At 31.6% G+C, this 20296-nt stretch overlaps 1 protein-coding gene across 3 annotated transcripts; it reads left to right on the plus strand.

Moving 5' to 3' along the window:
- The first annotated feature begins 3916 nt into the window (after positions 1-3916).
- Positions 3917-11939, plus strand: LOC101246997 (uncharacterized). 3 transcript variants are annotated; one of them, XM_026029812.2, is made up of 4 exons: positions 3943-4093; positions 6328-6508; positions 6680-7542; positions 11613-11939. In XM_026029812.2, exons 3-4 carry the CDS (start codon positions 6683-6685, stop codon positions 11785-11787), a joined length of 1035 nt encoding a protein of 344 aa, XP_025885597.1. In that variant the 5' UTR covers positions 3943-4093; positions 6328-6508; positions 6680-6682; the 3' UTR covers positions 11788-11939. The 3 variants fall into 3 exon arrangements, with proteins under 3 accessions (XP_004234537.1, XP_025885597.1, XP_010317697.1); XM_010319395.4 differs by having other exon boundaries at positions 6443-6508; XM_004234489.5 differs by lacking the exon at positions 6328-6508 and having other exon boundaries at positions 3917-4093.
- Positions 11940-20296: the final 8357 nt, after the last annotated feature.

The raw sequence follows: 20296 nt of genomic DNA on the forward strand, positions 1-20296 counted from the left end.
GCTGGTCATGAGAGTATTTTTATTGTATAATTATAAGTGTATAGGACGAAAATATATGTATTTGCATGTGCATATACAATTTTCTCTCACTTTTACAAAATAGAAACAAAATTTATATATTTTATTTCTTTTTTTGTATAAGCGAGAGAAGAGGGTGACGAGAGAGATTAGGGAGAGTGGCGAGCGAGATCTGGGAGAGGCGAGCCAGGGGAACAAAAATATATGTACTTATACAAATTTCCTCTCGCTTTATAGAAACACAAACACATTTTTATACATTTGTGTTTGTATAAAAAGCGAGAGAGGCGAGCAAGACTGCCACCAAACGAGAGTGGCGAGTGAGATTCCACCAAGAAAAGTGGCGAAAATAGTTATAGTTTGCTATAGGGTACAATTAAATCAAAGTATATTTATAGCATTTAATTTGAATTAATAGTTTGCTATTATATACAATTTTTTCATGAAAAAACTCGCTTTACCATTAACATTTTGCATTTAAAAATGGGAGAAGGCACAACTACCCTTAGACCAGATCGAAATTTCAAAGACACAACTTAACTAAACTAAGGTTCTATTACTTGTGAACTCATTTTATATAGGAAAAATTACGCAACAAAGCAAACTTATACTATTTAATTACTCATCATAGCTATAGTTTTGCTATAATTACCATTCGCGACTAACATTATACATTAATTACGTGGACTGATTTCGAGTTTGTATAATTAGTCACATTTGTATATGTACAACATATAATTATTTAACCTATATACATATACAATTCACCTCTCTCACACTCTCTGCCCTCTCTCGCTCACCTCTCTCCTCCCTCTCCCAATCTCGCTCGCCTCTCTCATTCCTCTCTCAATCTCGCTTGTCCTATATACAAATGCATATGTATCATATACAATTATATACATATACAATTCACCTCTCTCCCACTCTTTATCCTCTCTCGCTTGCCTCTCTCTTCGCTTTCTCAATCTCGCTTGCCTCTCTCCTCTCTTTCCCAATCCGCTTGCCTCTCTCCTCTCTTTCTCAATTTCGCTTGCCTGTCTCCTCTCTCTTACAGTCTCACTCGCCTCTATCCTCTCTCTCTCCCAGTCTCGATCTCCTCTCTCCGCCATATAACATGTAGCAACAAAATGTAATTGTGAAACTATAGCTATGGAGAGTAATAGACTATTTTTAAGTGGCTATATGTGAAAGTTTCCCTTTTATATATAATATTGTACACCTTTTGACTTATTTGGTACACTCTGTGACTCCACGCCGTTGATGTGTGTAGGAGATGTTTTGATGCTACATAAGCTAAAAAGGTGTACAAATACTTCCACTTTTTCCCTTTAAAAATCAATGCCCCTTCACATTTTGAATGAGACGATACTTCCTTTCTATTTAAAATCAACGACTCTAAATGAATTTAATTTATTTCATACATTTTTAAACGTAAAATATGATCCTCAAGTTAAATAATAGTACAAGAAATGTATCAACATTATTTTCTAATCTCAAGGCTATGAGGCTTGAAAATAACCTCTCCCTACCCCTCTAGACTATGATCGAAATCACAAACACACCTTAGCTAAACTAAGATTCTATTACCCCCTGAACTAATTTTATATATAATTTTGTACACCTTTTGACTTATGTGGCACACCCCGTGACTCCACACAGTTGAGACGCATAGGAGATATTTCAATGTCACGTAAGTCAAAAAGGTGTATAAAATTACAAAAAAAATTGAGTTCGAGAAATAATAAGACCTTAGTTTGATCAAAATGTAGCTCTAAAATTTGGATCATAGTCTAGGAAGATACTTCTATCTTTTCCCTAGTAGAATTATGAAAAAATTATATTAATGACCAAACGAATTCACAGTAAGTTGGACTTCTTTGTTTGCATTGTTAATTAAATTCAGATATGAAGGACACTGTTTCTCAAACTCAAATGCTAAAAATGTAAATTGTGATTTTATTAAAATAAATTTGATCTAGTAATTTTACAACATATGACTTTAAGTTCAGTGATTTTATTGATACAAAATAAACTTTAATGATTATTGTATATAATTTTTCATAATTAAATGATCTTTTTGAGATATTTATTCACTTTAAAACGTTTCTCAAACTCAAATAATAAGGAGGTAAAGTGAGATATATATAAGGTTTACTTTCTTTTTTTTATACACTTCAATACGATCTCCCCGCATGTATTTTGTAGATGTAAGACTCATCCAAGCGTCGCATATACCCCTTGGTTGGGACCTCAACCGCGAGTAATATTGTCCGTTTTGAACTGATGTCCTCAAGTCTTTAAAATGTGTCACAATAATTAGGGATGTGCATTATTCAGTTCGATTTATTGAATTTCGATTTTTAAATATGCTAAAATAACAAGAATATTTTTTTATCGATTTTTGACCATAACAGTTCAATTTCTGATTTACCCAATATAAAAGTGCTCACTTAAATAGGTTTTAACTAGATTACAGAAGAGGAATTAAAAGGAATAAGCTATGTTGAAAATGAGTAGATTTCACCAATAAGGGTTGTCATGGAGTGGTAAATACTCTTTCATTCTTAATCAAGAGGTCTCAGGTTCGCGTCTCCTTGGGTATGAAGTCGCCTATTTTAGGGAGCGCTTTATCCCTAATATGGGACTTCTCGGTGCGAATTCAAATTTATAATCAAACTCTAATACTGTTACTAAACACCGAATAAAAGACTAAAAAATATAAAAATGAATATATTTTTATATTTCTTCCCTTTTCTTTTTTCTTACAGGAAAAAAAGAGCCCTTTGTCAACCATATGGTATCATTTTCTTAAAATAATAATGAAACACAAAGCAAAAATTTATTGATAAGGGAAAAAATTTAATTTAACTTTTGATATTTTGTATAATGTTAAATTGTAATTTTAATTTCGATGAAATATGAATTAAATACTAAAAAAAATAGTTATTAGTACTATTCTTTGATTTCCATTTTGATATAAAATTTGTTTTTTTCTTTAGATTTTATAAGTATGGTGGTCGTTCTTTTCTAACTTTAAAAAGCATTTTATCAAAAAAAAATTGTATAGAGAAAACTTATAGTAATTTCTCCGTTTTAAAAAGAATGTTCCTATTTCCTTTTTAATTTGCTTAAAAAAGAATGACCTCTTTCCTTTTTTGGAAAACACTTTAACTTTAACTTTCCACGAAACATGTTTAACACCACAAGATTAAAGGATATTTTGGTACATTTGACATAACTTTAATTTAGAACCATAACATTAAAAATTTTTCTTTCTTTTTTTAAGTTCCATTTCAAATTAAGCTAGGTCATCACTTTTAAAACGGAGAGAGTATTTGTTTGTATGGTTGTTATTAGGGGCGGAATTAGAGGAAATTGAAAGTGTTCACTCTAACCCCACTTGGCAAATGTTAAATTATTGGTTTAGGAGTTCTAAATTCACCTTCTAAGTTCAAATCTCAAAACACTGTTTTTTATTTCTAAACCTCCTTAATGAATCTTATGAATCGTCCATTAATTATTACGTATTATTTCATAACGTATCATATTGTATAATATTATAGTATATCATAGAATAAATAACAATATTTGAACAAATTATACCATTTTCTATCATTACATAACGCCATACATCAATAATTTAAAAGACAAACAAAAAAAATTGACTACACAATAAAGCTATTAAAAAGGATAAAATAATTAATAAAATAAAATATTAAAATAACTTTATAATCAAAATCGATCATTACATAAAATAAATTTTTTCTATGTTATCTAACATAAATTTAATAATACAATTTTTTTTATATAAATAAATAACAACTAACCCAATAAGGTGATAACGCAATTAACTACGTTAAACTTTCACCTTGTCGATGAAAAATTACTTTCCTATTTATAATTAAAAAGAAAAAAAAAAACAGCAAATTCATTTGGTAGCCATCCTTCAGACAACGCGTGTTGGAGAGCAGTGTTGTCATCATAGTCATTTTTTACCCTGTCCTAATTTCTCTTCTTCATCCATTGCCCATCTGAAGCTCCCAATTTTCAATTTTTTTTCATTAAATTTTACAAGGTGACTCTTATTCTATGCTTTTTTTGGAATTTTTTCTTGTAAAATATATGTATTTTTTCTTTAATTTTACCTGCTAGTTTTTTTTCTTGATCTTGTGTCTATTTTGTTCAATTTTTCTTATTATTCAGTATTAGAGGGGGGAAAATGAAAAGGGTATTTGGGAATGATAATCGTTTTCAAAAGAACAGAAAACCCCCAAAAGTTATTGAGTATTAGAGAATGAATTGGGGGAGGGGGGGGGGGGGGGGATTTAGAAGATTTATGTAGCTGAATCCAATTTTTGTGGGATTTTTGTTTGTTTGTTGTGGTACTACTGCTGTTGTGAGTTTGCTGGGTGACAGTAGGAATGGTTTAATATCAGTTTTGTTCTTTGTTTATGATCTTGGTATGATTTTTATGATGAAATTATGTTTGCTCTTTTGGGAAAAAGTTGGGTTTTTTCTTTTTGCTTGGTGGTTTAGATATTTGAGGGAGGGATAAACTATAAAGATTCTATCTTGGTGTTGTGTTGGATTATTTAGTTAAAGAAGCCAAGTTGAAAGCTTGGATGGATTAGAAATGGATGGATTAGAAATGGGCGTCTTTAGTATTGTCTGAACTCATTGCTAAATGAAACATTTCGTAAACTATAAAGTTTCTGTCTTGGAGTTCTATTGGATTTTTTTTTTGTTAAAGAAGCCACATTGAGAGTTTGGGTGGACTGGAAAATGTTGTGTTTAGTATTGTCTGAACTCACTGCTAAATGAAACATTTCTTGAACTATTAAGTTTCTGTCTTGGAGTTCTATTGGGTTTGTTAAGGAAGCCACATTGAAAGTTGGGGTGGCCTCAAAATGGTGTCTTTGGTATTGTCTAAACTCACTGCTAAATGAAACATTTCGTAAACTATAATCTTGGAGTTCTATAGGATTTGTTAAAGAAGCCAAATTGAAAGTTTAGGTGGACTAGAAATGGTGTCTCTATTATTGTCTGAACTCACTGCCAAATGAAACATTTCGTAAACTATAAAGTTTCTGTCTTGGAGCTCTATTGGATTCATTAAAGAAACCAAATTGAAGTTGGGGTGGACTAAAAATGTTATCTTTAATATTGTCTGACCTCACTGCTAAATAAAACATTTTGTGAAGTATAAAGTTTCTGTTTTGGAGTTCTATTGAATTATTAAAGAAGAGAAATTGAAAGTTTGGGCGGACTAGAATTGGTGTGTTTAGTATTGTCTGAATTCATTGCTAAATGAAACATTTTGTAAACTATAAAGTTCCTGTCGTGGAGTTCTATTGGATTCATTAAAGAAGCCAAATTGAAGTAGAAAAAAGAAGAGAAATTGAAAGTTTGGAAGGACTAGATTTGGTGACTTTAGCACTGTCTGAATTCATTGCTAAATGAAACATAAACTATAAAGATTCTTTTCTATAGGATTTGTTAAAGAACCCAAATTGAAAGTTTGGGTGGACTAGAACTGGTGTCTTTAGCATTGTCTGAACTCACTGCCACATGAAACATTTCGTAAACTATTGTCTTGGAGTTCTACTGGATTTGTCAAAGAAGCCAAATTGGAAGTTGTGGTGGGCTCGAAATGGTGCATTTAGTATTGTCTGAACTCACTGCTTAATGAAACATTTCGTAAACTATAAAGTTTCTGCCTTGGAGTTCTATTCGATTCATTAAAGAAGCCAAATTTGAAGTTGGGGTGGGCTCAAAGTGCTCTCTTTAGTATTGTCTGAACTCACTGCAAAAAGAAACCTTCTTTACTTCTTGATGTAGTGTATATGAATTCTTTTGATTTTATCTAAAAGAAAGGAAGATATTTTTAGTTTCTTCACTTGGTTATGCAACTGGTTGATTTGGCAATGAATTGGTGTGCTCTCGTAGTGTCTTTTGCTAAGAGTTTCTCTGGAACTGTAGTATAAATATGTCTTATAGATTCAAAGGCATGATTCAGGTCTGCATACATCCTACACTCCTCAGACCCACTTGTAAATTACACTGGGTATGTTGTTGCTTTGATTCACAGTATGAATTTCTGAAATTTGATGTCAAAGAAACACTGATAGAAGTTGCGTATAAGAGGCATTATCTTGTTGGTGTAGTTTCCCTTCTTTTTTTCTTACCTAGTTCCTATGTGCAAATTTTCTGTTTTCTCTAGGGAGAATTTGTAACTTTTTTCTTCTCATCTTCAGCAAAATACATGCATTGTATGTCTGTTAACATTTATGCATTGTATGTCTGTTATAGATTGTGTTTTCTATTTTGATGACTTAAGTTGGGAGTGCATTGCGCTGCAATGAACTTGTTCATGCATTTATGATGCATTATCTGAATATCAAGAACTGTGTTGTGGTGATTGAAGTTACGAGTTGTTTGGTTAGAAGGAAATGGAAAGGAAGGAATGTAGCAGGTGACAAAGATAGTACAGGTTTAGTCAAAATTACTGTCTTATTCGTTATTTCTTTTAATCAACACCTTAGTCTTCTGATATGGTCTTAGTGAGATTCTTTCGTTCAACTGTGCTGTACTTGCTGATACTAACTAGTATTGTAGATCTTTATTAATGAACTTAGTTCCTAATTTGAATTTACCAACACAGGTAATGGCAGTTGAGGAAGATATTGATCTTTCAGATTTGAAGTACCAACTGAGCCAAACACATGTTAGTTGGAAGCAAGAGATGGAGGAAAGCCAGTCCCAAGTTGATGCTTTGCAAGCAAAACTATTAGACGTAAAAACTTGTATTCAGGGGTCAGAAGAAGATACGAAGAAAGAGTTAAATGTTCTTTGGAGCAGAGTCAGAACTGCTGCAACATTAATGATGTATTTGAAAACTAAAGCCAGAGTCATGTCTGTTCCTGATTTGGCCTCTACGTCATGCGGTATAAAAGAACTATATGGAGTAGGGCTTATAGATAAAAATGGTGTACCATTGTCCAGTTGGTCAAGGGACATAGATCTCTCGTCTTTTGATGATGCTGATGATGCAGCATTGATTAGACTTACAAGTACACAAGATTCTTTTGATGAACAAGATGGATCTTATAGGAGCGAATTACTCAGAAGTGCACAATTGGTTACATATGTTATGGAAAATCTTGTCAAGAGGGTTATAATGGCTGAATCTGAAACTGCTTTAGAAAAGGAGAAGGTAACAATAGGTCAGGAAGAGATTCAAAGAAGAGCACTTCAGATTGAAAACATGTCTACTAAGTTAGAAGAGATGGAAAGGTTTGCTTTTGGTACAAATTGTATCTTGAATGAGATGCGCCAGAGAGTTGAAGATTTGGTCGAAGAAACTTCTAGACAGAGACAGCGAGCTGCAGAAAATGAGCAGGAGCTTTGTTGTGTTAAGAGAGACTTCGAATCTCTGAAATCCTATGTCAGTGGTCTCATTAGTGTCAGAGAAACTCTTCTGTCATCAGAAAAACAATTCCAGACAATTGAAAAGCTTTTTGAACGGTCAGTGTATCTCTTTCGCTGGTGAACAGAATTTCTGTTTTTATATAATGATGATATAGCTGTTTATTTATGTTCTCTGAGTAATAATGGTCGGTGTGCCTGTGATGTCAGAAGAGACTACTGCATAATATGTTGCTTGATGATATGTCTTAATACTTGCAATGCAGTTTACCAAGAGTATATATATATCTTATAGCACACCTTTCTGAGTCAATAGGGTTAGAATCTAGTTATGCACCCGACATTATACACATGTTTTCTAATCAATTTCTTAATTCATTTGAGACTTTGAGTTTATGTATAACCATTTTTTCCAGCTATATTCTCCACGACACCAGAATGTTATCTGGTGTAGTGGGTTATAATTAATTTGCAATGTTTTTATGTACAAAAACGATATAAAATGAAATGGATCACTTGAATTAAGAATGAGGAATCATCATTTTTTTAGTGCAAAGGTTTTAAGGTTGAATAAAGACTAGCGTTATGACATGTCCTAGGGTACAAAACTTGGAACAAGAAGGGGTGGTGCAGGTTTGTAAAATCTCTTCTTTGATCCATTTGTAAAAGCACAGAACTAATGAAACTATGAAAGTAGTGATGAATCATCTTTTACAATTCTTTTAAGAATGGTAAGATTTTATAAGCCTTACTTGTGGGATTACATCAGGTATGTTGTTGTTGTTGATAAGATTTTATAAACAGAAACAGTGAAGCACAAAGTTTGTGCGGAATAAGTTCCTTTACATCACTCTAGGAAGTTCAGAAAGTCTCAACATTTTATCTGCTGTGTGCTGACTGCTGATCTTCTAGTCTACACCTAAAAGTCTAAAACCAAAAAAGATACACATTTATATTTCAATTTATGTATATTTTCATATTTGCTTTCAAAACATAGTCGATTTCTTTCTTTCCAAATCACCCACCATATGCATGAAGGAATGGTCTCCTAGATTTTCTTCCCAATACCCTTACCATTCAAACAATGCAGCATTTGTTTGATAGTCCTAGGCATCACCCAGCTTAACTTGATAAATGTTAAAAAACAGATTCCACGTTTGAGTTGTGATGCTACAATGCAGAAATACATGATTAGCATCGCTATTCTTTTTCATACTGTATACATCTACTATAAATAGGTATGGCCCTTCCCTATGAGGCTGTTGTGTAAGAAGTGCTTTGAATGTGAGAGTCTAACAAAAACATGTCACCTTGTATTGGAGGTCAATAGGAAGTAGCTGCTGACGGAGAAGGTACCTTTACTTAGTGGAACCCATACTAGCCAGTCAACTACCATTTCCTACTGGCGTTCAAAAGGCGCCGTAAGCGCTAACCTCACCTCTAATACAACATACTTCTAATCCACTTCATAAAAGAAGAAGAAGAAGATAACCTATCCACTTCCACAGTCATTGGAATTTCTCCTGAAACTTAACTCCCACCAGTACTAGATCTACATTGTATGATAGTATGATGGGTATGCCTCACTTAATTATGAAGATCTGGAAATAATTCCTTTAGAGGGGAGTGTTATGCGTCATGCCAAAAAAGAGTGTTGCCACCATTACCTACCATAATCCGTGTTTCTAACAAGGTCATCCCAAAAACTTCTTATATGCTTCCAAACACTGTGCTGAGGTAGTAATTTTGGTACTCCGGTTATGCTCTCTTCCGTACTTTTTGGTAACCACCACTTCCCATAATGCTCCTTCATTTTGATTGAATCTCCATAACCACTTGAAGAGTAAGCCCCTATTCTGGTATCTATGATTTCTCACCCCCATTCCCCTTGCTTCTTGTTCAACTTGACTATCCTCCAATCAAATAGGTGAAATTCTTTTTCTCCTCCAGAGAAACTCACTTCTTAGAGTATCTTGTCTATTTTCCACCTTGGCAGGCATTGGAGAAAGAGACATTGTATGTGTAGGAAATGAGTCCAAAATAATATTAAGCCAACCTGCCTCCCAAAGATAAGTATGGTCTTTTCCATATTGTTGAAGCTGTGAATATTTTTTTGAAATGGTTAACATCACTGAAGCTTTGTAATTTGACACCTAAAGGAAGTTCCATATATACTGTTGGCAAGCTCCCACTATTACGCTAAAGTATTGCGGCCAACTCTGTAAATTCTATACTACATTTACTGGAACCAAGTGACTCTTAACGTGAAGACCTGACACTCCTTCATCAGCCTCAGGAACTGAGCCCCTTCTGCCTCACATAGAACTGAGGTATCATCGGTATGCATGATGTGGGTGATAAAATTGTCTGTTTGGCACCTAATATCTGAAGCCCTGAACCCACCTTGTTTGTTCTTCCACCTTTAGCATACTACTGAAACACTCCATGACAGGATAAAAAGAAAGGGGCATACTCAAATGACACTATCCCCCTAATTGATGTACTAGACTCAATTTAGGTTCAGATAGCTGGATTTGATGATCTTATTGTAAATATGGCTCAGTGTTGCCTATGTACTGGTTGTAGTAATATACAATGTTACCCGTTTCAAAAAAAAAAAGGGCCTTCTGGGCTTCCATTGATAATCAGAGAAAATCCCACAGTTGGAATACTCACTTCGATCCATTTTATCCGCTTATTACCAAATCCCAAAGCCTTTAAAAGATTAAATAGGAACTCCCAGTTAACATGATCATATTTCTTTAGTCTAACTTGCAGATGACTCCAGGCTTCCCTTGTTTCTGTCTGGTGTCTGAGATTTCCTTGGTAATTAACCCGACATCCATGATTTGCCTTCTTTGATGGAAGTCATTTGAGTATAACCAACAAGCTTTGCAAGTCATTTGAGTATAACCAACAAGCTTTGCCAATGACTCTCTTCAATCTTTCAGTAAGGTGTGTGGCTATAATCTTGTCGAAGCTCCTGATTAAACTAATTGGTCCAAAGTCCCACCAATCTTCTGTTTTTGCTTTCTTAGGAATAAGAGCAATAAAAGAAGCACTAAAGAAGTTCTTCTCTAACTTCTCAGTATGATAAAAGTGAAATAAAGCCACCATTATGTCTTCCATGATAATTAACCAACATTTTTGATAGAATGCCTTAAAAAATCAATCGTTCCAGGAGTTTCATCTCCTGCCAACTACTAATAACATTATAAACTTCTTCCTCAGTAAACGTACCCTGAAGAAAGTCGTCCTGCACTAACAGGTGAGGAAGGTTGTCTCGTTGAAATCCCAGGTCTCCACCTTCCAAGACAGACTTGGTGGAAGTCCTTCAGTAAAGTAACTGCTTCGAAAATGTCCAACACCAATCTTGACACTTATAATTTGTCAGATGATCTGGTTTATTCACTACTTTAATCTGGATGTACTTGGTTTACTGGGCAAAGAGTTCCCTTTCTCCCTTACAGACCAGGAGAAGACTTATTTAAGCCAGATATAAACTCAAACGGTGAAATATAAAATTCAGCAGTGTTCTAAAATCAGGCTACCTGCTCTTACAACTGTCTACGGTGGGCTTCTCTTAAATTCGGGTTTGCTAATCATGATAATAGTGTTATAAATCTCATACTAATAGATGCACCATAACAGATGTCTGAGCACATCTAGTGGCTTATACTTGGAATCTCTTCTCCAGAATATAAATGTCTTGGGAGTTGGGACATAGATATTCGAGATACTTCCTTCTATTATGAATCGCCCTAAATTTCCAGTAGATTCATTCCGTAGCTTGCTTTGTTGCAGCAAGATGATCAGTCCGAGGGGTCGTTTGGTACAAAACAAGGTTATCCCATGATTATGATTCCACTTCCTTTATGAGATAGATAACACCAAGATTCTTGTATAAAATTTATATAAGTGTTAGCTAATACCAATAACCAAACGGTGGACAAATGCAACCGGGATTAGTATAGTAATCCCGATAACCAAGCGACCCTTTAGAAAATATTCTTTATACAGATGGAGTTGTGGTTATTGCAAGAACTATAATTGTAGAAGTTTGTCTTATATGTCGTTTACATGAAAGAGTGTAGTATAGTAATTAAAACAGACGGTAAAGTCCTGTATCTGCGATTTTTTTGGTACTCAGTTTATTTTATGTGAATCAGGTTAGCTGCAAAGACAACTCAATTGGAGAGTGAGAAAATGCAGAAAGAAGTTCAAGTCCAAAAGCTTATAGAAGAAAATGTGAAGTTGACAACTCTTCTTGACAAGAAAGAAGCACAACTCTTAGCCATGAATGAACAATGCAAGGTTATGGCACTTAGTGCTTCTAATATTTAAATTCTCTGAGATTTTTCTATTCAATGAATGCATCTTTGAGAGGAATATGCACCTATAGTTGTATTGTTGTATTTGCTCATTAGGTGGAGTGAAGTAATTCAACTATCCAGATGAACTTTGTTCTTCAATTTAATGTTAAGTTGTGCTGCACCGTCTTCGTGCATCGTCTTTTGTTTCTGTGCAACGACCTCACTCCTAAACAAGTTGGAGTTGGCTATATGAATCCTCGTTTCTTCTTTTATCTCTTGTGATTTTAGTTCATAATGTTCTGCTCCTAGCTAAGGAGCAAGGACAATGACTAGCTAGCTATTTTGTGTGATCACTTCACTACACCAAAAATGATCTTACCGGCAATAGCTTAATTGTTGCTAAATATGTATCTTTAGTGACAGTCACCACTCTTTGTAAATGTTTCTAAAACCAACAGCGATATTGAATCTAATGACGATTAATTAATATTGGTAAATTTTAGCACTCTTTGTTAACGTGTGTATATTTATTGCTACTAAAAGTTATTTTTGCAGCAGTAGTTGCAGCATGGTTTGTCCTTGTTGAAGAAAATCTCTGTCGAATAATGAGTTCTCGATAGAGGTAAAATTTAGGATCTAGAGTCTGTGAGTTCAGGGTGAGTGTGATCCTGTTATATGCATAAGTTTTGAATATATATATCTGACAAGTATCAAATTTGAATCCATTATTCTAGAGTAAAATGTGTTCAATGCTAAATCCTAGTTCGACTTTTAACTTGCATGAGGCATTCTCTATATGTTCAAATTGATAAATATAAGATTTAAATTAAAATTACTAATCTCGATTGGTCAAACTGTAAGCTATACATACACTAGCTCAGCCTTTGGCTTACATTATACATTATTGGATACGATACGAGATGCTTCATGCACCGTGCTACTATCAATTTTTTTTATTGTAGCATTAGTTGCATGTTGTAATGTTGGAATGCTCCTTTTAATTAAAAGGTACAAAAAGCTCAATCTAGCTAAGCTGGGGAGGTTTGTTGGTCATGATGGATCTAAACATTGAGGGTTAATTAGAGTACATGAATACATGCTAAATAATAAAATGTTATCAAATAAATAAAAAAGAACATGTGATGTTTTCTTGTACATGAACAAACTCATTTTAGAAAAGGAAAAATAAGTACATTCATCTCCTTTTTTTATCACCACATCACTGTCAAAATTAATCTCCCATGACCTGCATAACACTATAGTCCTTTTCATCTTTGATCCCTATGTTGTGGATAAGGTAAACCATGTTTTTTTTGTCTAGACAAAATCAAATCGAGATGGATTCAAAATTTAAATAGTAGGAGTCGTTTTGTCGCTGATCAGAGTTGTGCATGCATGTATAAGTAATGTAGGGATTAATTATGACTTATGAGTGAAAACTATGTATTATTTAACGCAAGCATTATTTATGCGCAGAGATAAGTTTTATTTGTTCCACTGGCTATATATTCTCAACAAATTAATAAATAGATTTTCTCATAACTTATATATGTATTAGTTATGCGTATTTGAAATTCCTAAATTGTGAACCAAACATTATATTGATTTTATACATGAACAACTTATTTCAATCTACCTACCAAATGTCGTATAAGATCTTATCCAACTACGGGTTCAACATCAGGATTCTATATAATTTATTTGATTTACTTTGTTTAAATTCTATTATATGTACTTATTTCGTGACTATTCTTAACACATGAAGTATTGTTTGATAGAGTGTTTTAGCAAAAATAATACTTATACTAATTTTATGTATTAGTAATACCTTATTTGGTACAGTTGTTCATCTTTTATATAATCAATGCTTGTATTAGTTATACAATCTATTGTGTATTACTAATACTATAAATTTCTAGGTACTAGTAATGCAAGGGGTTTATCGTACGCATTAGCATGCTTAAAGACCCTATTGCCCCTCATTTTTTTACATTTTTCCCACCATAATTATGAAGTGTATTTTTGTAAGTAAATATTTTTATGTAATGCATGTTATTTTTAATACACCAAATCTAACCGTGCATAAGAAATTATCTATGTATAATCAATGCAAATATTACTAATACAAATATTACGACTCACACTATTTTTATTTTATTTTTGTTTCTCACATGATGTTTGGAGCTCCAATACTAAATTCGGACCATATTCTGCAGGGCTCATTCAAGGTTGACGCTCTCAACATGATTTTCTTCATACCCAGGGCTCAAACTCGAAATCTCTGATTAAGAATGAAACACTCCCATCAGTGCACCACAATCAATGTTGGTTAGTACACTCTATTTAATGCGCTCTATCAAACAATCTGGAATAGAGTTTGAGCAAAAACTACTGAATTCGTATGCATATGACTTTGAATTTCCATTGGTTGCATTGTTGTACTCTTGACATTATTGTTTTGGAAACAAAGTACGTAATGGTCCATCTTTCTCCCTTCTAATTAATTTGGTGTTTTTCACATTAGCTGTGGTCTAGTTGTTTTATGTCAAAATTGTCTAAAAGTGCCTACAATCTAGGAGGAATTTAGGGTTCCTAATGTGTGAATTATTATTGAGAATGTAACATGATTCTGCTTGGTTCTTTGTATCTAGTTTTGATGAAGTAATTATATTTTGATTTATTTCTATTTTTTTTTCATCAAGAGTTTCATAATTGGACTTTAAACCCCTTTTATATGTCGGGAGTTATTAGTGTACGTACCGAGCTTTGATTTGCTATGGTGCTATCGTAGAAAATACTATACTAGAAGATGGTTCTGAAGCAAATATATTTCGTGCTTTTAACCCAATTTAAGCCGAAAGAACTTATTCTATGGTCACTACTAACTACTTTTGCTTAATGTACTTATTTCATAATTGTTCTTTAACACAAAAATAGAATTTGAACTAAAATTACCGAATTTACGTACATATGACTTAGAATTCCCATTTGTTACATTGTTGTGTTCTTAAAATTTATGTCCATGTCTTAGTTTATGACTTGTTCATTTAGTTCACATTATTGTTTTTGGGAAGAAATTAAAGTAATATGGTCCATCTTTTTCACTTCTAATTAATTTTGGTGTGTTCATGTCCATTGTCTAAAAGTGCCTATAATCTTGGAGGAATTCAGAATTTATGATTAGTGAAATATTATTGAGAATGTAACATGAGTGTGCTTGGTTCTTTGCATCTAGTTTTGATGTAGCAGCTATATTTCGATTTATCCTTTTATTTAAGGACTTCATAATTGGATTTTGATCTTCTGACAGTGTATTGGGCATTATTTTGCTATGCATCATTTTTTTTATGACGAGAAATTTGTAGTCGTTGTCCTTCTGGTGCGCACAGGGTAAAACTTCTACTCCTATGCAATAGATCGCAAACCATATAGGAGAGGTAACCCGCACTAGGTAAGCCCGATGTGACGAGCTCGACCGAGAAGGCAAACTCCTTACTTTCGCTGGCAAGGGATTTCGAACTTGAGACCTTTAACATGGAAGTCCCAAGCCTAACCCCTCCTATTCTATGCATCATTAATAATGCTATCATGGAAAATACTTTATTTGAATATGGTGATGGTACAAATAGATTTCGTACTTTTAATCCAACTTTAGCCGAAGAACTTATTTTACTAGTCACTGCTAACGCCTAACTGCTTTAGGTTTCAAATCTTTGAGATTTCTTTTTTCAATAAACGTTGGAAATGGTTACGTACATTTTTATTTATGGATGAGTGCTCTTGCCATGGCAGAGCCACCTTGTCCATGGTGTCTTTGTCGAAAAATTATGTGATATATACACGTAAAGTTTATATATATATATATATATATATATATATTTTTTTTTTTTTTTAAAAAAGTAACCCGTAGTGGAGATGGTTGTCGCGAACCCACATTTTGCCCTAGTTTGATTCCCGCATGAGCGTTTCATTTTTTCATAATTATTTTGCCTTCTTGAAGTTTGTAAATAAATAAACTCGAGTAAGTTTAACATAAGTGTTCAAATTCTTTTTCAGTTAAAATTGAATTATTTCGTTAAATTTTAATATGTTTTTTTTCAATTAAAATTAAATTATTTTCTTAAATTTTAATACATATGTCTTGTGAAATAAGATTTCCTTATATTTTAATATCTTTTTCCTTTGTGGAATAAGATTTTCTTAAAATTCAATACATTTTCCTTATGAAATAAGATTTTAATTGAAAAAAAATCTTAAAAATTTTAATATCTTTTCTTTGTGGAATAAGATTTTCTTATATTTTAATATCTTTTTTCTTTTGTGGAATAAGATTTTTTTTAATTCTAATACGTTTCCTTTCTCTATAAATAGAGATCAATTTACCCAAATTATATCACAATATTATTAGAAATAAAATCTCTATAAATCATTATTCTTTTTTTTTTAAAAATCTATTCAAAATTTGAATTCCCTTGATAAAATTACTTACTATGTACTGGCTCTTACCGTGATCGATCTAGCTTTGAACCTACATACCTAAGACTTTTTGCTTAGCCAAGTCCTTAGCCCTTAGGATCTAGAGTGGATACCAAGACATCCAAAAACACACCATACAATTACATGAAGCTTCAAATCATACGATAACACATTAAAAAGAGGTTACTGTTGGGATCGAATTCACGCACACACACTTAATGAATGAAAAACACAAGAACTTTCAAGAGAAAGAGATGAGAGATCTAGAGAGATAAAGAGAGAACCAATATTTTGTGGTAACACCTCGTGAGTAAACTTTCACGGTGGTGGGGTATATATATATATATTAATAAATCAGAGTATTTTTAGTTACAGAGAATAAATAGTACAACCTAAATTTAGGTCGTGGCGCTGCATTGAACCCCCCCCTCCCCCGGATGGGGGGCTCCCGCCCTCCATAACCCTCTGGCAACCTCACCGCGGAGGTTAAATCGTGTAAACATTAATATATAACAGTACATCAAATATTAATCAGGCTCCACAACCTAACAGTTATTATATAAAAGATGTCACTTAAATTAGAGCGGAAAGAATAATATACATTTATATTAAATTTGCATCTATATTAATGGTATAGCAGCACCCCTTGATGACCTAATTATAAATTTTGAATTGATCAATAGCTTTGTATGTTCACGTGCTTATTATAAAATAAAATTAAAAAAATCTACTCAAAGAAAATGCCATTTGTGTGTTCCATATTAATTTTACAAGTCCTTGGGTCCTAGTGTGATCCATTCTCATTCATAGAACATGGGAGGGTGCACCCCACTCCATTAATCATTTTTGTTGACCTTTATTTACACTTTTTGAGGGTTATTTGTGTTCTTTTTGTTATGTGGTGAAAGGATAATATTTGATCAATCATATTTATCTAAGTCAGGGTTTAATCATAAATTTTGATTATCTTTAAAATATAATTGAATTTCAAGAATTTGAAAAAAAATTATTCAGATATACATTTATTTTATCATAATCTCTAAAAAAAGATTATTATTATTTTTTTCCAGAATTCTCCTGTTGTTGATATATCCCGACCCTCTCCTATGTATCCGGATTCTATCCCCTCTCTGATATAATCTTTCCCTCTCGTATACATCTTCCTCCACTATGTATTTGAATGTCCTATCCCTTCTCTAATACTGATTTTTTTTTTGAAAGTCCAATGATATATTCGGAAGTTCAATGATGTGTCCGGAAGTTCAGTGATGTATTCAAAATCCATAAATTTTGAAGGACTTTTGTAATTTGCAAAAGAGTAGGGAAATAATGTAATTAACTCTTAACACTAAGGAATTTATGTAAATTATACAAAAAAAAAAAGAAGATACTTTCACTCAGAAACTTTAACATTTTTTCCCAATTAATTACGTATACCCAACACAACTTTAAGTTTCAAAAATCACAACTTCAAAACTTAATCTTTCAAGTTTCAACCAAAAGCTATATATGATCAAAAGAGAGCTAAGTACTTTTTTTGTACTTTAATTATGTAAAAACATCACCAGATCACTTATCAGTTATTGAATAATCATAAAGCAAAAATCCTGAAGCCGCTACATGCTATTACATAATATAGTGTATTGATAGAATGTAACATATACAAGAATATTTGAAGTCAAGTCTATTACTTTAAGGTATTAGTAATTATCTAGCTAGTATATGCCAAATCAAAGTCTTGCTTGTTACTTTTTTTATATCTATATTTTATCATAACAAAAAGCTATTGGAGAATTTATTTCTTTTGGTATATAGAGCAATTGACATACAAGAAGGAAGCTTTATTGGCCATTGAACATGGGAAATCAAAAAAAGTTCTTATAACATGCCATCAAAGCACCATTCTTGTGGTTCAAAATTGATATTATATTCATATGTTTTTTTTTTTTTTTTGTCTTTCAACATTTTTCTTAAAGACTAATTAAGAAAAAAATGTATTTTTGTCAGATTTTCTGTGCGTATGTTTTTTGACAATTCATAATAGGTCACATGCAAGGTTTTCCATGTTGAGACATTTTTATTATCACATTATTACAAAAATATTGCAAAAAGAAACATAACAACATATATTTATAATATATAGTTTTCTAAATGAATGTTTTGTTCACTTAGGAATCTTCATGAAAATGAGAAGACATGATGATTAGGTTATTGTCACTTATTGCTAATTATTTTTTTGATTAATTAACTACTCTATAAAAAAAAAGTTATTCAACCTCAAATTTAGAGTTTTATGTCAAGTTTCAAGTCTTTATTATTTATGGAATCTCAAACCCTTTTATTAGTAGTCAAAGTGGAACGAATATGGTGTCAAAATCATCATGTGTGATATTTTATCTGTCTTAATATATTTGTAAAAAAAAATCTTAGAGAATAAAATTATAAAAAATTATTTAATATTTAAGATATACAATTTTCTTTTTATCATATTAAAATAAGAAAAATCAATAAGTATAGTACTTTTATATAATTTTTAAATATTTTAATTCAATTCTTTTATCATGTGAAAATTAGTACTTTTTTCTATCTTTTTTTTTTTTTTTGGTTAATAATGGTTATATAAACACTTGTCATGTTATCTACTCCAAGACACTAGAAGCCACATGGATGAGATAACAATTATATATAAAAGCATAAAGTTTGCAAACTGTGGAAGATTTTTTTTATAAAAAAAAAAGAGGTTTGAATTTTATAGTTTAAAAGTTGAAGGTTTATATTATTTTCTTTATTTCATATTACTTGAATTTGCGAGCTAATGTATATATATTTAAAAAAATATTTAAAAATATAATTTAAATTATAATTTACAATATTATATTTGTGAATTATAAATATAACTTTATAAATAGTGTATTTTATCTTCTAGAAAATATAAAACCTCAATATAAAAAAAAATAATTAGACATATATCTTAAACCAAAAAAATCAAACATATATGTTAAACTTTGAACAATGAAAAAAGTATGAAGAATTCAATTAATATAAAAAAGCGAGGGTATAATGTATTAAAATATATTTAAAAATTTTCATATATCTTAAATACACTTTGTGAAATATTAAAATTAAATCGTTATCAAATTAGAAAAGAAATATTTTTTTAAAAATGGATTAGAAGAAAATAAGACAAATAAATTAAAATGTAAAAAACATTAATTTCGATCACTTTACTCATCTCAATTTAGAATATACTATTTGATTGGATATGTTTTTTTTTTTTTTTGCTTTTGAAATTTACGGTCTCAAATAGTTACTAAACGTTTATATATTTATAAATTATTTTATCAAGACTTTAAATAAAGAATTTTGAAATTAAAATTCTTCAAAATATAAACATTACTTTTTATTCTAAAACTGATTAAAAAGAAAATATGGGACAACAATTGAATAAGGTGAGAACATTAATTAACTAGGACTCTTAACATATTTTCAAAGTTGAACAAATGTGATGGAGTACTGATAAATATTCTTTCATCCTTAATTAAAAATTTTGAGTTTGAGTCTCCTCGAATATGAAGAACATTTTTAAGAAACGCTTTACTTCTTAGCTCAAGTTCAGATTTGATCAAGCTTCATTATAAATATCAAATACGGTGAAAACAATAGTCAAGAAAATACGTGTTATATGGTCTTCCCATCAACAATTGTTGCAATTTCATTTGACAATCAATTACTCATCTCACATTTGATGTGATGTATACCAAATTTAAGAAGAAGAAGAAATAATTGTCCAATTTTAATTTTAAAAATTTTAAAAATTAAATTATATTAGGTTAATTAAATATTTAAAGTTTAAAACTACAAAACAATATCATGATTTACGATTTTTCTTATATCAATATTGTAAAAAATATATCTTAAAAATTTGATTGAAACTCAGATAATTTAACCTCTCAAAAACTAAAATATAAACAAGTATATTAAGATGAATGGAGTATATTTATAAGGGAGAAGGGTCAAATATGCCCCTAAACTATTTGAAAAGGTTTAGATATACCCTCTGTTTA

Source organism: Solanum lycopersicum, chromosome 3 (genome assembly GCF_036512215.1).
Source record: "Solanum lycopersicum chromosome 3, SLM_r2.1".
Lineage (NCBI taxonomy): Eukaryota > Viridiplantae > Streptophyta > Magnoliopsida > Solanales > Solanaceae > Solanum > Solanum lycopersicum.

Bases quoted from the DNA above. Each gene is read 5' to 3' on its own strand.
- LOC101246997 (XM_004234489.5), top strand. From the start codon at position 6,683: ATGGCAGTTGAGGAAGATATTGATCTTTCAGATTTGAAGTACCAACTG. The intron at 7,543-11,612 runs GTCAGTGTATCT...TATGTGAATCAG, and splicing joins ATTGAAAAGCTTTTTGAACG to GTTAGCTGCAAAGACAACTC.